The sequence below is a fragment of the Scomber japonicus genome, chromosome 10, assembly GCF_027409825.1.
Source record: "Scomber japonicus isolate fScoJap1 chromosome 10, fScoJap1.pri, whole genome shotgun sequence".
NCBI classification, from domain to species: domain Eukaryota; kingdom Metazoa; phylum Chordata; class Actinopteri; order Scombriformes; family Scombridae; genus Scomber; species Scomber japonicus.
Window position 1 is genome coordinate 30,948,503 of NC_070587.1, and position 20,923 is coordinate 30,969,425.

The 20,923-nt window shown below is 41.2% G+C and overlaps 2 protein-coding genes across 2 annotated transcripts in view; one reads left to right on the top strand and one right to left on the bottom strand.

The window, feature by feature from the left end:
• Positions 1–20,923, bottom strand: part of atg5 (ATG5 autophagy related 5 homolog (S. cerevisiae)) — a 52,552-nt gene that overhangs the window by 11,626 nt on the left and 20,003 nt on the right. Inside the window, exon 7 of the mRNA XM_053326307.1 lies at positions 9,892–10,009. Coding sequence (XP_053182282.1) covers positions 9,892–10,009 — 118 coding nt within the window. The remainder of the gene's footprint in view (positions 1–9,891; positions 10,010–20,923) is intronic.
• dctn3 (dynactin 3 (p22)) overlaps positions 1,595–20,923 on the top strand; it is a 49,223-nt gene continuing 29,894 nt past the window's right edge. Inside the window, exon 1 of the mRNA XM_053326309.1 lies at positions 1,595–1,604. The gene's annotated coding sequence lies outside the window, so the exon portion shown is untranslated. The remainder of the gene's footprint in view (positions 1,605–20,923) is intronic.

A 20,923-nucleotide genomic window follows, 5' to 3' on the forward strand; every position in this document is an offset into this window, starting at 1 on the left:
ATTATTTCTACAATCTACTATTAGTTGTTTAATTAGTCAATAGACGTTTAGTATATGAGAGGTAATGGTGATGTGTTCAATTTGCTTGTTTTAATCTGGCTGTCTAAAATGTTAAAAATAATCAATAACCACACACACACATTTCACATTTGAGAGGCTGAAATCGTCACATTTTCTGTAAAATTGAGAGCAACAATTAACCAATTATCACAATGTTCTAATGACCCACTAACTGACGAATCAATGAATCCACTAATCATTGCAGCTCTACTTATTTAGATAGATTAAATACCTACCTTCTTCTAGGAGATGTGAAAATATAGTAAAAGTGAACAAAGGTCATACTATTTAAATCTATTTAAATCTCTACATGTGGAATGAGACTTAGTGGTCGCTTTGCTTGAAGTGATTTGATTGGCTGTAGTTCCTATCAGTATTTTCTTTTTCTGGCACAGGCCTCTTGATTGACACTCAAGTTTACCTCCAGTGCCTCTCTACGACCCTTGATGTGCATTACCTTTTCATTACACTTGAGTTTGAGTATCATTGTCTTCCAAACCAAATGTCTTCGCTGTTGCTGAATGATCTGCCTCTGCACATTAGACAGGCCTCTTCTCTGCCTGTTTTAAAATCTCTTCTCCTTGAACTTTGACTATTTGGTTTGATAGTTTTCATTATATGGCTGTTATTTTTACACATGTTTTATGTCTTTTAATATATTATATTTGTATTTTATGCCTCGTGTGAGCTCTTATGTCTTCTATTTATTCTTATACTACAGCACTTTGGTCCACTGTGGTTGTTTTAAAGTGCTTTACAATTAAGGTTGGATTGGATTGGAGTTGTCAAAGGTTAAATGCTGTTAAAAACACATCTTAAAATTGGAGAAACTAAATTAAAATGAATAAGCAAGATTGTGAATCTGACCAGATATTCCATACCATCTTTAGGTGTGATGAGGATAGGGAGAGTTAGTAGTAATCTAGGTTATACAGTAAAAATTCCCGTGAGGCAAACTTAGTAAAACTGACTTTTTAAACCGATCCGAAGCCAAGATCTTATAATAACAGATTTTTAGTGAGGACATAAAAAATGCTTTTGAATGTCTTTGAGAAAATCTAAATGGTCTCGAGACATTCACAAACCTTCACTGCCACTTTACAGTAAAGTTACTGCAAATACAATTAGAAAGCAAAAGAGCAGCCAGCGCTGACCACATTTTCTATCAACCAGGCAGAGTCATCGAGCAGGCTTTCGAGCCATTCTGAATTCCCCCTTGAGCACATCGCACATCACGCCCGCGCACTTGTACCATAACCCGCTATCAACTGTATCAAAACAGCCACTGAAACCTACACTTCCCCCTCAACATTTTTAAAAGTGAGCTAACCCGTTTGATGAGCACAAGATGTATTGGCTCCCGATGCAGGCTGCATGGGGAAGCCTGCCAATAGCGAGTGGGCTGTACCACAGATGCGACTGAGACGGTGGATGGGGAGGGGAAGGGGGAGTGGGGGGGGGGGGGGGGGCGTGGGAGGAGGGAGGCTGGATGCTTCAAGTGCACTTTGCTTGGAAGAGAAGGGAGGGGTCAGGGTGGGGTTTTGTGGGGTGGGGGCTTTCCTCTGAACAATCAATGCGGGGGGGGGGCGGGGGAGGGGGGTGGTTTCACGATTCGGTTCACCTACGATAAAACCTGGAAAGAAAAACAGAAAAAAGCTCGGCTTACGAGAACTATGTGTTAATCCGTGTGTGTGTGTGTGTGTGTGTGTGTCATGTGTGGGCAGCATCACCCTTTAGGCAAGAGACTGTGATTTTTACAGCAAAACATCATGGAGCACATTCCTGCTAAAAAAAATAAAAATCTTGCTCAATGACACACCTGGTTAAGAAAACAAATTACAACCTACAACAGACATCAGTGCTGACCGCTGGTTACAGTAACATGTTGTTTTGGGTTTGTTTCCCGAATTTTTAGAGGTGGTGGGGGCACACACACACACACCATTGCTTGAGAGCGGTTTGGGAATCCCCCTTGTCTTTTTTTCCTTTAATTCATGCCACCCCCATTTGTTTGCTGTGACTGGTTTCTGGGTCCCGCCGGGGTCAGCACCAATCCTCTCGCAGACATAACAGAAGGAAGGATTGTTTGAAAAACCTTGTTATTTGATGTTTGAAAGATCACAGACGTGAGTGGAGCACCCCAGATTTTCTTTTTTCTGATGTTAGGGTCCCGGCAGAAAAAGGAAGAAAGAAAAAAGAAAAAAAAAGAAGAAATAGTCCTCTGAACTTCTGAACAATACTACCAGCAAATCCCCACCACCGCCACCTCCACCGCCGCCCCGCCCCAAGTCCCTGAACACACGTCCCGGACTCTGTAATCCAAACACGCCGCCATAATCCCCGGCTATCACCCAACTCATCTACCAGCCGAGGAAGAAGTGGAAACTAAACAAACGACAAAACACAAAAGGGCCACTTTCACCCTTGATCAGGAGACTCCTCGGGGAGGGAGGAGAGGAGTGAAAAGCAAGAGACTTAACGTCAAAGACATGAAAGACATCTACGGTAGACGGGGAGGGGGGATGTTGAAGACTACACCTGAGAGAGAGAGAGAGAGAGAGAGAGAGAGAGAGAGAGAGAGATGGAGGATCAAAGAGGGAAAAGAAAGGCCTCTTAGATCAGGAAAACCATAGAGACAGAAAGGAACAGGAAAAGAGGAAGAGACAGCAAGAGGAGGATATCTGTGTCTCCACCTCGGAGTCACGCACATTTTAAGCAGACTTTACAAAATCTGGCAAAAAGATATAATCAAAATTTGATGGATTATAACAACTGGTTAAAGTGGATTAGTGTCAAAAACAAAACATAAAAAAAAAAAACGCCCCTGAGAGAGAGTGAAGAGATTTGGCAGCTGCTATTATTCAGAGATATCAGCTGATGGCTCTATTTCACGGTGTGTTAAGCCAAAAAACTAAAAGATGTACTTGGCTTGGGTTTTTAAATGTAACAACAACTAAAAGGCAGTGAAACCATGACTGATTCTGAGATTTCCCCAGTGGAAGAAAAGAAAGATGTTTTTACTGTCAGCTTGCCCGTACAAATTGACCATGTTTGTTCTAGACGTCTCTTTTAATTCAAACTCTTCACTACAACTACAAATACAAACTGAGTCAGAGATGCTAAAATTCAAATGATGCAGGTCAAATCCACAGTCCTCTTTCTGTACAAAAAATATATTTAAAAAGTTTATCTGAAGCTAAATATGAAGCTTCAGCCGTCCAACTTGTCCACTTTTTAGTGCTGAAGTCCTTCGTTTTACAAAGGGATGATGTGAGCTTGGTCATATTTTGCAGGGTTATTATAGTTCACTAAAACTAAGACTAAAACTAAAACTAACAGAAGCTGTTAAAAGGCCCGCAGGCTTTATATTTCTATTTATATGTTGTGCTGGTGGTAGATATAAATGACCTATATCATAACATAGAATCAGATATTTTTTTTTTTTTTTTTTTAAAGATTTTGTTGGCATAGACGCCTTTATTTATCAGTAGACAGACAGGAAACATGGGAGAGAGAGAGGGGGGTGTGACATGCAGCAAAGGACCTCCGATTGGGATTCGAACCGGGGGTCGGCTGCGTATATGGCATGCGCTCTAACCACTCGACCACCTGCGCTCCAGATTGAGGTTTCATTTCATTTAAAAAAAAAAGTTTTCTATTTTATGTCTGATACTTCTGGTGTGTAGTCCTGCAGTTTTGTAAAAAAACAAAAACTAAATAAAAACTACATTGAACAATGCAAAACTAACTAAAACTAAAATGAATTGCAGATAAAATCAGCTTAGTTGTAATTTTCTTTTCATTGTCTCCATGGTGACTGTATAGTGTTCAGTGTGACTTGTTGAGATAAACAAACAACTAAATTAAAACTAAACTAAAACTAGTCAATTCCTTCAAAATAAAAACTAAACTAAAACTAGTCAATTCCTTCAAAATAAAACCAAACTAAAACTAGCCAATTCCTTCAAAATAAAACCAAACTAAAACTAGTCAATTCCTTCAAAATAAAACCAAACTAAAACTAGTCAATTCCTTCAAAATAAAAACTAAACTAAAACTAGTCAATTCCTTCAAAATAAAACCAAACTAAAACTAGTCAATTCCTTCAAAATAAAACTAAACTAAAACTAGTCAATTCCTTCAAAATAAAACCAAACTAAAACTAGTCAATTCCTTCAAAATAAAACCAAACTAAAACTAGTCAATTCCTTCAAAATAAAACCAAACTAAAACTAGTCAATTCCTTCAAAATAAAACCAAACTAAAACTAGTCAATTCCTTCAAAATAAAAACTAAATTACAACTACTTAATCACTTGTTAAACTAACTAAAACTAAACTGAAACAAACTCAAAAATTAAATAGAAATAAAAACTAATGAAAATTTCAAAACTACAATAACCCTGGTATTTTGTCATAAAATAAAACTTTGTCTAGTAAAGCAGATGTTTGCAAGCTGTATTTCACCCCCAGGTAGCACTGATTTGGTCACTGGCAGGTTGAAAGACGTTGAACGTTGAGCTTAGTGTGATTAAAAAGTCAAATGATCTACCCATGAATATCTCTACAGTTAGCACCTACTTTACAGAAATACACAGAAGTCATTTAAATACCGTTACAACTATGACTACACATTAACTAGATATGTAAAAAAAACTTTCACTATTTAAATAAATTTAGTCCAGGTTTTTACCTGAATGTAAATGTAGAAGTATAAATGTCTTTTGACCTTTTAAAAACACAGACAGATGTGAAATGTGTGGTGGTGTGGGAGGGGGGGGGCAATTTGAGGAACAAAAAACCCCAAAACAAAACAAAAAAAGTATTTAATCTTTGGGAAAAACATTTTGGTTCCTCTTTGTGAATTTTATTTCACCATGGTCACAGTGTGATTACGATGTGTGCATGGGTTACACATTTCCTGTTGGTACAAAAAGTGAAGTAAAGTTCATTTTGTTGTTTTCTAACTGCAAAAAAAAAAGTTCATACTGTGCATTACCAGTACAGTATGTAGTATGGAAATGGGACAAAGCTATTGTTAATTATTCTTTTTATTTACTTTGATGTTATTAGTTATCTCCATCAGGATATGTTGCCCCTATTAAGGTATAATGTATATATTGAGCTCTTTTAAAGCACTTTAATCTTTCATTTGCACTCTATGTCCTTTTAATGATTTTAAAGCTAATTTATTATTTTATGCTGTTTTGAGTGTTCCTTCCTTCCTCCTTTCCTTCCTTCCGTCTGTCCTCCCTCCCTCTTTCTTTCCTTCCCTCCTACCTTCCTTCCTTTCCTTCCTCTTTTCCTTTCTCCCTCCATCCTTCCTTCCTTCCCTCCATCCTTCCCTCCTTCCTTCCCTCCCTTCCTTGACTCGAGGACAACAGGAGGGTTAAAACTCTTCTCTTCTCCTGTGCTTATGATTGAGCTCTTTTAAAACACTTTACATTTTAATCTTTCATTTGCACTCTATGTCCTTTTAATGATTTTAAAGCTAATCATTATTTTATGCTGCAATCTGATATTTAATGCTCTATTCTAGTATTTTATTTCTCTCTTTCTATTTTTCTGTACTTTGTTTTTATTATTAGTGTGTCTGTGTGTGTGTGTGTGTGTGTGTGGGGGGGGGGGGTTAATTGTAAGTTTTAATGTTTCTCAAATTATATGTTTGTCTGTTTTATATAAAGCACATTGAGTTGCCATTGTGTATGAAATGTGCTATATAAATAAAACTGCCTTGCCTATATGTATGTATCTGCTGGTGCACTTTGCCTGTTTAAAGGTTTAACTGAGGAGATTTAGATTTATAATATTATATAAAGGCTTTAAAATCAGATTTTTCTAAAAGGACCTCTGGATTATATGAAAGTGAATTTGAGATATAAACATCAATGAAAGTGAATGTAACACAGACAGGTAGGCAGACAGACGGGGGGGAGGGGGAGGGGGGGTTGAAGTGGGGGGGGGTGTTAATGGCTCTGTCTCCTCGGTGCAGGTGAGTCTCGTGCGGGTCCTGTGTCCCAACACACTATTGTCTCCTTATCTACTTCCTCTCTCCTCCTCTGCAGACACTGCCTGTTTAGACTGCCGTTCGCCCCCTCTGTCTTTCCTCTCATCTCTTCTTTCATTATCGCCACACCTCCGCCACAGCTGCATGCTCAACTCTACTCTTATGCCACGATGGCACACGAGGCTTGCATGTCAAATCTGCCGTCCATGTGTATGCGTATTACAAAGATCAGCCTGCTCTTTATACAGTATGTAGGCTGACGTGGATAATATATAGTTTACATACATGCATATATAATAAAAAGAATACCATCGCCTGCATGTTGTTTTGTGCTTTTGATATATTTTAAGTTTTAGATATTAGCACATTGCAATATCTATATATGTATGCTTTTAATGCTTAGAAGTACTGTGTGCTAGGGCTGCTCAATTATGGAAAAAATCATAATCACGATTATTTGGGTCAAAATTGAAATCACATGTTTTTTTTAAACTTTAGAAACATGCTGCATTTATTGGGCATTCAGCTTAATTAATTTCTCTCCCAGCAGCCTTTTATCTGCTGCTTAACGCAACACACAGCAGAAAATGTGCAGAGATATTAATGCTGAGCGGGTTACCATGACGACAGTTCACACATCACTTCCTGTTTTTTAATAATCAGTCAGTAAACTCAGCATCGTCTGATGCAGGCTGGAAACTCTGTACTTTTACTTACAGTTAAAACATTTCGCCGTGTGTTTCAGCTTCTGTTAAACTAAAGGTGCTGCGGCAGCTTCCTGTCTGAGCTTTTCAAAATAAAACCTTTGTTATTGAGCGCTATCTCATTATTATTAAAAATTGTTTCCCCTCGATTTTATTAGTTTTGAGATCGTTTGGCCCCTAAATCGTAATCACAATCAAATTTCGATTAATAGAGCAGCCTTACTGTTTGCATAATATTCATCTGGTCAAATAACCACATGTTTTAGAGTGTGCATGTTACCCTTTATTTGGAGGAAGTGGGAGTTGTTTTTGTTTAGTTTTTATTGTGAGAGACTCGAAAAGCATTGCTGCAAAAAAAATGTTGACGTCTGATGTCTTATACAGATTTTGATGTTTCCCCTGATTTATCCGCTTGATACAGTTTTGTTTATTTTTCTACAACACCACAAACACACCACAGTCTAGGCTGTTTAAATGCACCTGTGTGTGGAGGAAAATGTGTTGCTTTGTGTTACTTGTTTAGAAGTTGAAGGATTTTGTGCTGGATTATTTAAAAAATAAGATCTTTATCATCATTAGAGCTGCATTGTCCTGTTCATTTTGTTTCTCTATTGTTGTTTATTGTATTATATTAACCCTCCTGTTGTCATGGAGTCAATGAAGGAAGGGAAGAAAAAGGGAGGAGGGAGGAAGGAAGGACAGGAGGAAGGAAGGAAGGAAGGACGGAAGGAAGGAAGGAAGGAAGAAAGGGGGGATGGAGGGAGGAAGGAAGGAAGGAAGGAAGGAAGGAAGGAAGGAAGGAAGGAAGGAACAGTCAAAACAGACGGGGTCAATTTGACCCGGGAAGATGACAGGAAGGTTAATGAATATTTACTTTTTATGAATTTATGGTTTATATTGTTTCTTTTTAATGATAGGCTGGCTAAGTAAGTAAACCACTTCTAACCCACTCCTTTCATTTCCTTATTGTCTTGGTTTGATGTTTATAATAGATGATAACTTTACTTTCTGAGCCACAGCGGTCCAGCTGCAATAAAAGAATTAGAAACAGGAAATAAAAAAGTACATTGTGTTGTACTGCGATGTCTCAGAGACAGATTTTTTTTAAAAACTGGACATAAATAAATAATTTAGCTCATATATAAAACCCCTAATCTACTATATAAACTTATTAGAGCTACTCCACATTTTCCATCTACTTGTTCAGACTGCAGGTCTCTTCACGTCCTTTCATTTGCACTCTATGTCCTTTTAATGATTTTAAAGCTAATCATTACTTTATGCTGCAATCTGATATTTAATGCTCTATTCTAGCATTTTATTTCTCTCTTTCTATTTTTCTGTACTTTGTTTTTATTATTAGTGTGTGTGTGTGTGTGTGTGGGGGGGGGGGGGTTAATTGCATGTTTTTCTGTTTTATGTAAAGCACATTGAGTTGCCATTGTGTATGAAATGCTCTATATAAATAAAACTGCCTTGCCTCCTCCTGAAGTCTACTGTGACTGTAAACGTCCCATCTGCAGTTTGTACTCATTTCTCTTTCATTCCTCTTTACTGTCTATCTGTCGATCATCTACTCGCCTCCCTCTCAGATCTTTGTTCACTTGTTCTAGCGAGTGCCACTATTTTCCCTCTTCACCCCCCCCCCCCTTCACCCCCTCCAGCGGGTTCATTATCTGAGGCAGTGGATCTCTAACATGCCTCGTGTGGCCGTGTAAATAAAATAAACAAGAGAAGAGAAGTGCTTGTTTTCTTGTCCGACTTGTGGGAGACAGGAAATAAGACACGGTTGCTACTGTACTCTTTACTGTTAGCTGCTGGTAGTGCGACTGATGCTTTACCACAGGGATCCTCAAACGGTGGACTCCGGTCCACATCCGGGCCGCGGGCCAACTATCTGTGGACCCTGGTCTAATCTTAAAAAAAGAAAAATCTTACATATTAAATGTGAGTGTTGGCGCGAGTCGGAATGATCCGTTTTATCGCTGGTATGGATGTGTGACTCCAGTCCTTCACCGTGTGTATTTTGGTCTCCATGGCAACAATGCGCTGATAGGCTGTGACTTGTTGAGCATGCGCAGTTACAGCAGTAAGAACAGCACTACAGTTCTTTCCTCCTTTCTTGTTTCCTTTGTGCTTTGTATTTTAACCCTCCTGTTGTCCTCGAGTCAAGGAAGGGAGGCAGGAAGAAGGAAAGAAGGAAGGAAGAAGGAAGGAAGAAGGAAGGAAAGGAGGGAGGGAGGAAGGAAAGGAGGGAGGGAATAAGGAAAGAAAGGAAGGAGGAAGGAAGGAGGGTAAGAGGTAAGGTAGGAAAGGAGGAAGGATGGAAGAAAGAAGAAAGGAAAGGAGGGAGGAAGGACGGGAAGAGGGAAGGAAGGAAAGGAGGAAGACGGAAGGAAGGAAGGAATTCAGGAAATAAAGGAGGAAGGAAGGAAGGAAGGAAGGAAGGAAAGGACAAAGGAAGGAAGGAAGAAAGGAAATAAAGGAGGGAGGAAGGAAGGAAGGAAGAAGGAAGGAAAGGAGGGAGGAAGGAAGGAAGGAAGAAGGAAGGAAAGGAGGGAGGAAGAACAGACTGAAGGAAGGAAGAAGGAAGGAAAGGAGGGAGGAAGAACAGACTGAAGGAAGGAAGAAGGAAGGAAGGGAGGAAAGAAGGAACAGTCAAAACAGACAGGGTCAATTTGACCCGGGAGGACGACATGAAGGTTAAAAGAAAAGTGTTGATATTTGTTTTGGATTATTTGCAGGGGTTGTGAATTTTGTATTTATTTAAAATTTATGTTAAAACGAAAAATAAGTTTTGTTGATTTTATGAAAAGGACATTTGGTTTTGTTGTTAAAATTAAAAACACATTTTACAGTTGAGTCATATATTTTATTTTTCTACTAGACACCACTGTATTGTTAAGTTGGTTGGTGGTGGATACATTGATTTGTTGTGGCTTGACCGACTAATAAACGAACCTTTGACTCATTGAAAACAAATGTGTGGACCTTTAAGATTTGTATTTGAGGAACACTGGTTTACTGGTTAGGTTACACAAATGACTAAATCTTATATTGTTCTTTACTGTGTGTGTGTGTGTGTGTGTGTGTGTGTGTGCGTGTGTGCATTAGGACCTACCGTCATTTGGTATAGCAGCTGGGTACATCTCTCTCAGCAGGTCGCCAAGTGTGTGTGCGTTGCCTTCAGGTGAAACGGGACGAAACAGTTTCTGGATGAATGGCCTGTCGCTCAACGTCTGTAATGAATTAAGAGCACAGCTAATGAACTATTCAGAAACACAAATACACAAAAAAGACATTGCACTCTGTATGTAGTTAAGCAGCACATTTCAGGGGAAGTGTCTAATCTTTAACGTATTACAGATATCGCTGTAAAACAAACTGAGCCGTGTTTGAAGTGTTCACCAAACAAACTAATTTTTTAAAAAAAGAAAAAAAGAACTGCTTTAAGTCGCATTAAGCATCTTTGCACAAATGGGAAGATAATGTCAGTAAACCACATGGAGTAGCTGGTGTTTATAGCAGGCCAATCTGCAACGATTTACGATGAAGGAAATGAGAGATGAGAAGGAAACCGGTTGTTTATCATTCGCTTTCTAAATCAAATCCAAGAACAACGTCGTCTTTTTTGACCTGGTGTGTCTAACATTACTTGTCAGTGTCTTCAAAAACACATCTGACTTAAAAAAAAAAAAGATTAAGTCAAGTATTTTTTTTATCTGCCACCTCTACTTATACTCAAAAAGGTTTGGTAAAGAGGAAAGAAGGAAGGGAGGAAGGTAGGGGAGGAAAGAAAGAGAGAAGGAGAGAGGAAGGAAGGAAGGACAGAAGGAAGGAAGAAAGGGGGATGGAGGAAGGAAAGGAAGGATGGAGCAAAGAAGGAAGGAAGGAAGAAAGGGGCATGGAGGAAGGAAGGAAGGAAGGAAGGGAGGAAAAGAGGGAGGGAGGAAGGGAGGAAGGAAGGAAGGAAGGAAAGAAAGAGAGAAGGAGAGAGAGAGAGGAAGGAAGGAAGGACAGAAGGAAGGATGAAAGGGGGATGGAGGAAGGAAAGGAAGGACGGAGCAAAGAAGGAAGGAAGAAAGAAAGGGGCATGGAGGAAGGAAGGAAGGAAGGAAGGAAGGGAGGAAAGGAGGGAGGGAGGAAGGAAGGAAGGAAAGGAGGGAGGAAGGAAGGGAGGAAAGGAGTGAGGGAGGAAAGGAGTGAGGAAGGAAGGAAGGGAGGAAAGGAGTGAGGGAGGAAAGGAGTGAAGAGGGAAGGAACTGGAAGTCAGCAAAAGCAAGATTTTGGGTCGACTCACTGACTCTCGGACTTTGAGGCGTGTTCCCCGTTAAATCCACCAGGGCTTAGTGCTGTCCACTTGTCAAACTGTCAAGGAGCCTATCCTGAGCCCACTTTCTCTAAGTCCATATTTCTGCAGACTTTGCTTGTTGAGGGAACTTCCCACAGTTCAATGTGAGGTTACCATGGAAACCTTAAAGTGTTTAACCTCTTAATACACGCCCCTATTTTTTATGCTGTTAGCCTAAACGACATGCCCAAGTTGTGAGCAGCACAGATCCCACATAGTTTGAGACTCAGAGATGTGTCTGGTATCATTGGAAAGGAAACACTCTCAGGATTCTTGTAAAAGTGTCTGTGTGATTCTGTGACTTACTGACAAAGAGTGGCAGAGGTTACAATGCTGGGTTGTTTACTCGCCCATAGGTTTGCCTTTACAATGACATGTGTACAGACATTCAGGGACCACTCAGCGGGATATAGACACAATGAGGCCACAGCCACAGGTCTTGGCTTCATGCAGTCCAAATTTGGAGTCAAAAGACCAAAAGATGAATTATTTTCCCGGACCTTCTAGCTTCATTGTTGATTTTCATTGTGCTTCTCTCCTCTATCCTTCCTCTCTCTCCTCTCATCCCCAACCGGTCGAGGCAGATGGCCGCGCACTTTGAGCCCGGTTCTGTCTGAGGTTACTTCCTGTTAAAAGGGAGTTTTTTCTTGCTCATGTGGGAATGTTGGGTCTCTTTAAAGTTAAAACCTGAAGAGTTCGGTTTAGAACCTGCTCTATGTGGAAAGTGCCTTGAGATAACTTTGTTGTGATTTGGCGCTATACAAATAAAGATCGATTGAGAATGATTGATTGACACTGCACCTTTAAATCTGTGAGAGTTCATGGGTTAAAAGGCCTCAGGATGGACGTTGGGATTGGGCCTTTGATGGAGTGTGAAGTTGGGTTAGGGTTAGAGGGTTAGAGTTAGAAAACCGTAAACATAACAGAAAATAATATATTTTACTATAATGCAGCCTTTAAAACCAGGAAAAGACAACTCTGATGACATATTGCGATATATTTCATATCACGGTATCGATATAATTTCAATATCTTGCCCAGACCTACTTGGAAGGGGAGAATGAGAGGAGGGGTATTCAGTTGGTAATCCGCAAACTCATCTATATATGTCCCTAAATCTCACACACTGCACCTTTAAATCTGTGAGAGTTCATGGGTTAAAAGGCTTTAGGGTGGATGTTGGGATTGGGCCTTTAATGGAGTGTGAAGTTGGTTGTTTTTCCTCATGAGGTCAATCTCAATGCCACACAAGCTCTTCTCTAATAACTTAAATTTGATATTCAAATTTAAAACAAAGAGCAGATCCACTGATACAAAGATATTATTTACACAACGCCGGAGTTTTCAAGCTTTTTCCGATGCATCAGGTGGGAATATACTGATATCGGTAACAATGCATGACTATGAGACACTCATCAGGCATACCATATCAATTAAAGGAAGTGCGGGAAAAGCAAACAGAGTTCTCCTGTAAATGAGCAAGTTTCATGATAAAGGGAGTTCACATGGTTAGGTTAGCGGGAAGACTCCTTCTGTCCTGCACGCTAGTACTATGAATGAACTGCTTGGTTACTGTGAACTGGGAACATGCTCCTTTGATGAGCCCGACTTATCAGAATGTGATATTTAGCAATCCTCAACATTACGACTCCAACAGATGTTACAAGTGACGCTGACATGTTTTACCGATCGCTATGAAGTCTGGAAGTCATTAAGTGTAGCTCCAGTTATGTACTTGGCAGAAAAATCAGCTTCCACACAAACTCTAAAAAAGACTCCGCCGGCTGTCCTTGAGTTTTTAAAATGGAGTGAATCCGTTAATGTGTAAATCCTTGTCTCTGTCTCTGTTCCACAGATAGAGGTCAAAGGTCACGTTCAAGCAAAGTGGATGCTTTTTCATGCAAAGTGTAAAAGTAACACTAGAAGATTACACCACCCTAACCCTAACCTTTCCTTCCTTCCTCCCTTCCTTCTTTCCTTTCCTCCTTTCCTTCCTCCCTCCTTTCCTTCTTTCCTTTCCTCCCTTCCTTCCTCCCTCCTTTCCTTCCTTCCTTCCTTCTTTCCTTTCCTCCTTTCCTTCCTCCCTTCCTGCCTCCTTCCTTCTTTCCTTCTTCCTTCCTCCCTCCCTCTTTTCCTCACTTCCTAAAAGATTACACCACCCTAACCCTAACCCTTCCTTCCTCCCTCCCTGCCTCCTTCCTTCCTCCCTTCTTCCGTCCTTCCTTCCTCTCTGCCTCCTTCCTCCCTCCCTTCCTTCTTTCCTTTCCTCCCTTCCTCCCTCCTTTCCTTCCTTCCTTCCTTTCCTCCTTTCCTTCCTCCCTTGTTTCCTCCCTTCCTGCCTCCTTCCTTCTTTCCTTTCCTCCATTCCTTCCTCCCTCCTTTCCTTCTTTCCTTTCCTCCTTTCCTTTCTCTCTCCTTTCCTTCCTCCCTCCTTCCTTCCTTCTTTCCTTTCCTCCCTTCCTTCCTCCCTCATTTCCTTCCTTCCTTCCTTCCTCTTTTCCTCACTCCCTAAAAGATTACACCACAGGCCAAAGATTGAAAACATTTGCTATGTTTTGGGGTAAAAAAAGGGTCTGCTAGATACAACTTCAACAACTTCTCCCGTCTTGTTTGATAAATGCACAGCAGAGATTCATCACATCAGTTCTGCCATTTCCTAATTTTCTTTTCATCAAATCATTTCCTCTCACTTCTGGTGACTTCTGGTGTACGTGACACATCTAATGTTAGAGCCACACTGTCACAATGATGTGTCCCTGACCTTTGACCTCATTAACGACCCTGAGGCTCATCCTAACTGCTAACCACAACGCTAATCCTTCTGAGTAAGTGCAAACCGCTAAAATGCCTCAATTGTAAACTAAGTCATGACGGGACAGCTAAACAAATGTGACGTTAGCAGCAAACATCCTCATGACTGTTCAAGTGATGTGATCTGCAACTGGGCAACCACAACATCCCATGAGGGAGAGGTGGGAGGAAACATGGTGGGAAATGACCACCTGATAAAAACATCTAATAAACCAGCCAGGCCCGAACTGGCAAAGAGCTGCTGAGTCAAGTTAGAGAGTGATAGACACAGACCACAGATAAATGTAAGATATTGGGAAACATAAATAAAACTGACTTCACTTGACTGATTCAGTTGCTATCTTGAATGACTACTAAATTACAAAATTGAGCCAAACCCTTTTTCTGTGGAAAATGTATAACACAATGTTTATCACTCAGCATATGTCATCACACGGCATTTAAACATAGTCATGAATACGCATTTTTAGTCAAACACAGAGCTCCTGACTTCCTGACTGAGCGATTATCAAAAAGCAGAGGCCTAGGGATTAACCCTCCTGTCATCCTCCCGGGTCAAATTGACCCTGTCTGTTTTGACTGTTCCTTCCTTCCTTCCTTCCTTCCTTCCTTCCTTCCTTCCTTCCTTCCTTCCTTCCTTCCTCCATCCCCCTTTCTTCCTTCCTTCCTTCCTCCTGTCCTTCCTTCCTCCCTCCCTCCTTCTTTCCTTCCCTCCTTCCTTCCTTCTGTCCTTCCTTCCTTCCGTCTGTCCTTCCTCCCTCTTTCTTTAATTTTTCCTTCGTTCTTCCCCTCCTTCTATACTTTTTTCCTTCCTTCCTTCCATCCTTCCTTGCTTCTTTCCATCCATCCTTCCTCCCTCCTCAGTCCTTTCTTTCCTTTCTTCCTTCCTTTCTTCCTTCCTTCCTCCCTCCTTACTCCTTTCCTTCCTTCCTCCCTCCTTTCTTTCCTTCCATCCTTCCTTCCTCCCTCCTTTCCTTCCTTCCTTCCTTCCTTCCTTCCTTCCTCCCTCCTTACTCCTTTCCTTCCTTCCTCCCTTCCTTCCCTCCCTCCTTCTTTACTTCTTTCCTTCCTTCCGTTCTTCCTTCCTTCTGTCCTTCCTTCCTCCCTTCCTTCCCTCCCTCCTTACTCCTTTCCTTCCTTCCTTCCTTGACCTGAGGACAACAGGAGGGTTAAGAGGTTAAGACTACAACATCAGCGTTAAAGAAACAGTTAATAACACAAGTCATTGATTGAAGAGCAGATTTAAAGACTGTATCCTATTATTGGTTCTACATGTGTTGAATATCATAACAAACTGCAGGCTGGTTGGCCATTCATAAATCAAGTTCATGCTGTTGAATATGTTTTAAATGGGGGAGGACTCATGTAGGCATTACTGATTAAAGAAATATTCATGTTGAAGCTCTAACATCTGTCTGCAAGTCCTTTTTTACATCATACCATGCATTCTTGGAATAATCCTGGGTTGATTCAGTTGATTATTGGAGGATGTCCTTTTTCTACAATGGCACATTCTTTACAGATTTATGCAGAGAGGGATGTTTTAGGTAACGAAGGGTCATGCAGGAATTTTTTTTGCCCCGGTGTTATGTCCCAACTGGTTTCCAATTTAACTGGTTTCCTTAGCAACCGCTCCAGCTGTGTTGCTCTTCCGTCAGCAGATTCGTCACAAATTCACAAATATACAGTCAGCATATTACTGGAGAATTTTAAGTTGCAGCTCACTTCCAGAAAAATATTTGCAGCAGTAGATGTGGACTGTGACTTAAAAATCACCAGAAATATGTTAAGTATGTCTACATTTGTGAATAAGACTTGACCCAATTTTGCAAACTGTTCATTCATTGGATGAGGCTTTTTCTCCTTTTCCCAGCAGGCCGTGCTCCAGTCCACATTTTAAGAACAAAGAAAATAATATATTGCAGTTATAAGTTTTTAAATATTCAACCATGGAAGTTGTAGAATACTGAAATAGGAGTTGATTTAAAGCTGCAGTTGGTGAGTCTTATAAAAGTAACTTTTTGTCATATTTGCTAAGACTGTCACTATGTAAAGACAGCATTACATGAAACTAGTAATCTGTAAAAAAAACAAAAAAAAAAACAGGCTCATTTAGCCCCGCCTACTGCTCCTACTGCAAATTGCCAGAATCCACCGCGGCTGGACAAAAAGAACCAATCAGAGCCAGGATTGTGTGTGATGGAGTGTCTGACAGCTGTTAATCACTGCTCATGCACACAAGCCCCTCCCCCTTCCTCCCCAACAGGCCCCTCCCCCTTTCTCCTCAGCTCGGTCAAGCTCATGTCTCTGAGTTTCTAGGTAAGGTATAGCCATGTGAAAGTCACTGTAAAGCGTTTTATATCTAGCTGTGTGTCATGTATTACCGATCACGTGCACATCCATGGTCGCACGCACGTCAGCCTCCTCTGGGGGAGGGACTTTGGAGGCAGGGCAGGAGTGCAGCGACAGTTGAACTTCTTCAAATTTGATGCTAAGTCCTCTCTCTCCTCAAAGTTACCAACTGCAGCTTTAAGTTGCAAAATTGGAAGTGATAAGAAAGAACTGGACCACAAGAGTGACCATGACTGAATATTGACCGGCTTATGACAGTAGAGGGAGGGCTGCACACTCGCTTTGCAATGGCCAGTCTGCAGAGTATTCATGACATCATGAACCAGAAACTGTCCCGTCTAGGCATGAGATTCTGGCGGTATGATAACCGGTATGATAACCATAAGCAAAAATATCATGGTTTCACGGTATGGTGGTATTGTGATTACAGCTCTAAAATGTTCCTGAAAGGAAGAAAAATAAAGACAGACATGTTCATTTAACCTGAATATACACTGTAATGACAGTGTGAGGGGTCGTGATACTCTACGCTGCAGCTGCACCACCTGAAGGATTTCTGACCAGACTAAAAACATCTCATACCTTAGGAACGGTATGACAGAAAATTTGGCGGTTCCTATTATTGTGGCTTTTTCAAATCGCGGTATACCTTGAACACGGTTATCATCCCATGCCTAGTCCCGTCTCTCCCAATGCCCCCCCGCCATTGGCACAAACTGTTGGGAGGCAGGTTTGAAGCTCTGGACCTGAACTGGAGACTTTAACTTTAAACCTATAATCTACTTTTAAAAAAGTGCATGAAGGGAAGCTCCAACATCTACAAACCTTAATCTTTACAATACAGCCTCTTTACACTGTGTAACATCTTCTAAATCCGAGCCTTGGCCCTGATTCTGGTGTGTCAGGTATGGTGTTGTTTTTTTAGTAGGAGTGTAAGAGTAAGAGTCTCGAAGTCTATCGCTGCTTCAGAGTCGAGTTAAAAATTCATTGGTTCTGGTTACCAGGTGACCCGTGTCTGCAGGCACTGGACACCATCCAGGAGCCGCTGTCAGGAGGTGACATATATTTGCTATTTGGTTAATAATGTAGAGCTTAGGTGTGTGTCAGAGTCAATGCAATTTTTTAAAAACACTACACCAGCTAATTTCACTAATTAGTTTCTTTGAATGTTTTTAATTAGTGGAATAAGCAGAAGTGTTGGTTTGACCGGAGTAAAAACCTGGACGATGGTCATCATGCTGGGTCGAAGTCATTATCACTAAATTAAACACATTTGATGCCAATAGAGTTAATTTATTAGTCAAAGACAATAATAATAATAATAATTAAAAACAATTATTTATTAAATGAATAGAGCTAACATTTGCTCCTGTGTCATTTCATTATAAACTGTTGATTGTTTCAACAGTTCAGACTCATTAGAAAGTCAGACTCTGAGAACTTTCATAATTATTATTATTATTTTATTACATTGCTTAATGATATTTTAAATAATGTTATTTCCTGACATTTTATAGGCCGAGCAAATTCATGAAGTGACCTAATCATTAATAATGATTTCTTTTAAGATCTGAAAACACAAAAAACTAAACAAAGGTGCCAACTGGAACCAGAAATGGTTCTTTGGAGTGAAGCTATAGAACAGGGGTGTCAAACATGTGGCTCGTGGGCCAGAACTGGCTCTCCGAGGGGTCCAATCCGACCCACTTTCCTTCATTTCTTTCATCTTTCTTTCCTTCCTTCCTGTATTCTCTTCCTTCTCTTCATTATTTTCCTTCCTTCCTTCCATCCACTCTTCTTTTCTTTCTCCATCTTTTGTTCCTGTCTTTATCACTTCCTTCTCCTCCTTCTTTTCCTCCCTTTCTTCCCCTCATTTTCATTATCAGAATATGATGAAAAAGTGGCAAAAATACACAAAAAATGAACACAATAAATAAACTTATTGACCTGTTTTTAGGCCGAGTAATTCATGAAGTGACCAAAAACTAATCATTAATAATCATTTCTTTTAAGATCTAAAAAAAAGACAATTTTCATTATCAGAATATGATGAAGTTAATGTTAATGAAGGATCATAATTTATAACCTCCAAGCTCTGGTTATGGTGAGAATCACTGTTGTACTATTATTACAGATATTTTCAATCCTATGAGGCTCAATGAGATTCAAACCCTCAAAACTGTGAGCGGGGAGGAAAGAAGGAAGGAAGGTGGGAGGAAGGGAGCGAGGGAGGAAAAGAGGAAAGAAGGAAGGTAGGGGGGAGGAAAGAAAGAGAGGAAGAGGGAGGGAGGAGAGAAGGAAGGAAGGAAAGAAGGAGGAAGGGAGGAGGGAAGGACAGACGGAAGGAAGGAAGGGAGGAAAGAAGGGAGGATGACAGGAAGGTTACAATAATAAAAACAATCACGAGCAGCGTTGGAGGAAGGAAGGAAAGGAAGGACAGAGGAAAGAAGGAAGGTATCGGGAGGAAAGAAGGAAGGAAGGAAGGAAGGAAGGAAGGAAGGAAGGAAGGAAGGAAGGAAGGAAAGAGGGAATGAAAAGGAGGGAATGAAAGAAGGAGGAAGGGAGGAGGGAAGGACAGACGGAAGGAAGGAAGGAAGGAAGGAAGGAAGGACGGACGGACGGACGGAAAGAGAGAAGGAGGGAGGGAGGGAAGAAGGCAGGATGGAGGGAGGGAGAAAGGAAAAGAGGAAGGGAGGAAGGAAGGAAAGAAGGACAGAGGAAAGAAGGAAGGTAGGGGGAGGAAAGACGGAAGGAAAAAAGGAAGGAAGGAAGGAGGGAATGAAGGTAGGAAAGAAGGACAGAGGAAAGAAGGGAGGAAGGTGGGAGGAAGGGAGGAGAGAGAAAGGAAAAGAGGAAAGAAGGAAGTTAGGGGGGAGGAAAGAAGGAATGAAGGAAGGAAGGAAGGAAGGAAGGATGGAGGAGGGAAGGAGGAGGGAAGGACAGACAGACGGAAGGAAGGAAGGAAGGAAGGAAGGAAGGAAGGAAGGAAGGAAGGAAGGAAGGAAGGAAGGAAGGAAGGAAGGAAGGAAGGAAGGAAAGAAGGGAGGATGACAGGAAGGTTAAAATAATGAAAATCATCATGAGCAGCGTTGGAGGCCTCGCACGGACGGAGAGGAACAGATACCTGAGGTGTCAAACAGAGAGTCTGACACACAATAGGCAGCTAATCATGGAGCTGTGAAAAGGAAACCGGCAAGGACTGGGATCGAGTAACAGAGCGGTAACTACACACCACGGAGCCCAGGCGTGAACCAACAAGAGGAAGGTGGCAGCGGAGGCGTGAAGCCCATCCTCAGGTTACACAGAAACACTGAGTCACTGACAGGAAAGCGTGGCGGCGTTTCGTGCGGGGGGGATCATCGCCGAGAGCCGAGAGCCAGAGCGGAGAGAGTTGCGCTAAGTGACAGCTACTTCATTGCATTTTAAAATAGCCGGGGTCATGAATAATTGAGGCGGTTCCTACCACCTACCATACAATGAAGGAGCTACTGATGCCTCTGGGGGGGGGGGGAGAAGCGAGATACTCATTGGATGAAGACACTTTTCTTTTCAGCTGGCGTGACACCTTAGCTGGCACAAAGAGAGCGAGGTGTCATTAGGAGTCCGGCGAAAAGAGACGGGCCGAGTGAAAAGAGCAGCGGAACTCAAGACGTCGACTAATTGATGGAGGGATTCAATCCATCTAAGTGATTTTAAAACAATGGAGGAGAGGTGTGGTGGAAGGGGAGGGGTGGGGGGGGGGGTTGTGTACAGCACTGTCAATCAATATTAGTTTCCACCCAACGAGATGGACAAGAGAGAGAGAGAGAGAGAGAGAGAGAAAGCATTTCCACTGAACTCAGAGACCTTCCATTCGTTAAATTAAAATTCCAGCCTCGTTTTTTTTTTAGCGGACTTCATTTTCCAAGAACTTGAAATGCAACACCTGTAGAAGGAGAAACTCCATCAAGGGGACGGCTGAAGGCTGAATTGAAGTCTAAATTATTTACGGGCTCGAGTGTTAAATGCTAAGGTTGATCTTGTCGTGCTTGGACGTTCAAAAACTCCTCCATCTTCTGAATTTCCGAGCTCTGTCAACTGTTCTTCTACACTTAACAGATGGAAGCAATAACTAATTACTTTGGAGAGTTTCTTCACACAAGTGCCTGCAGAGTAAGGCTGCTCAATTAATCGAAATTTGATCGTGATTATGATTTAGGGGCCAAACGATCTCAAAAGTAATAAAATTGGGGGGAAACGATTTTTAATAGTAATGAGATAGTGCTCAATAACAAAGGTTTTATTTTGAAAAGCTTAGACAGGAAGCCACCGCAGCTCTGTTAGTTTGACAGAAGCTGAAACACACAGCGAAAATGTTTTAACTGTAAATAAAAGTGCAGAGTTTCCAGCCTGCGTCAGACAATGCACTTTATTTTGAAAAGCTTAGACAGGAAGCCGCCGCAGCACCGTTAGTTTAACAGAAGCTGAAACACACGCTAAAATGTTTTAACTGTAAAAGTAAAAGTGCAGAGTTTCCAGCCTGCGTCAGACGATGCTGAGTTTACTGACTGATTATTAAAAAACATGATGTGATGTGTGAACTATCGTCATGGTAACCAGCTCAGCTCTAATATCTCTGCACATTTTCTGCTGTGTTGCG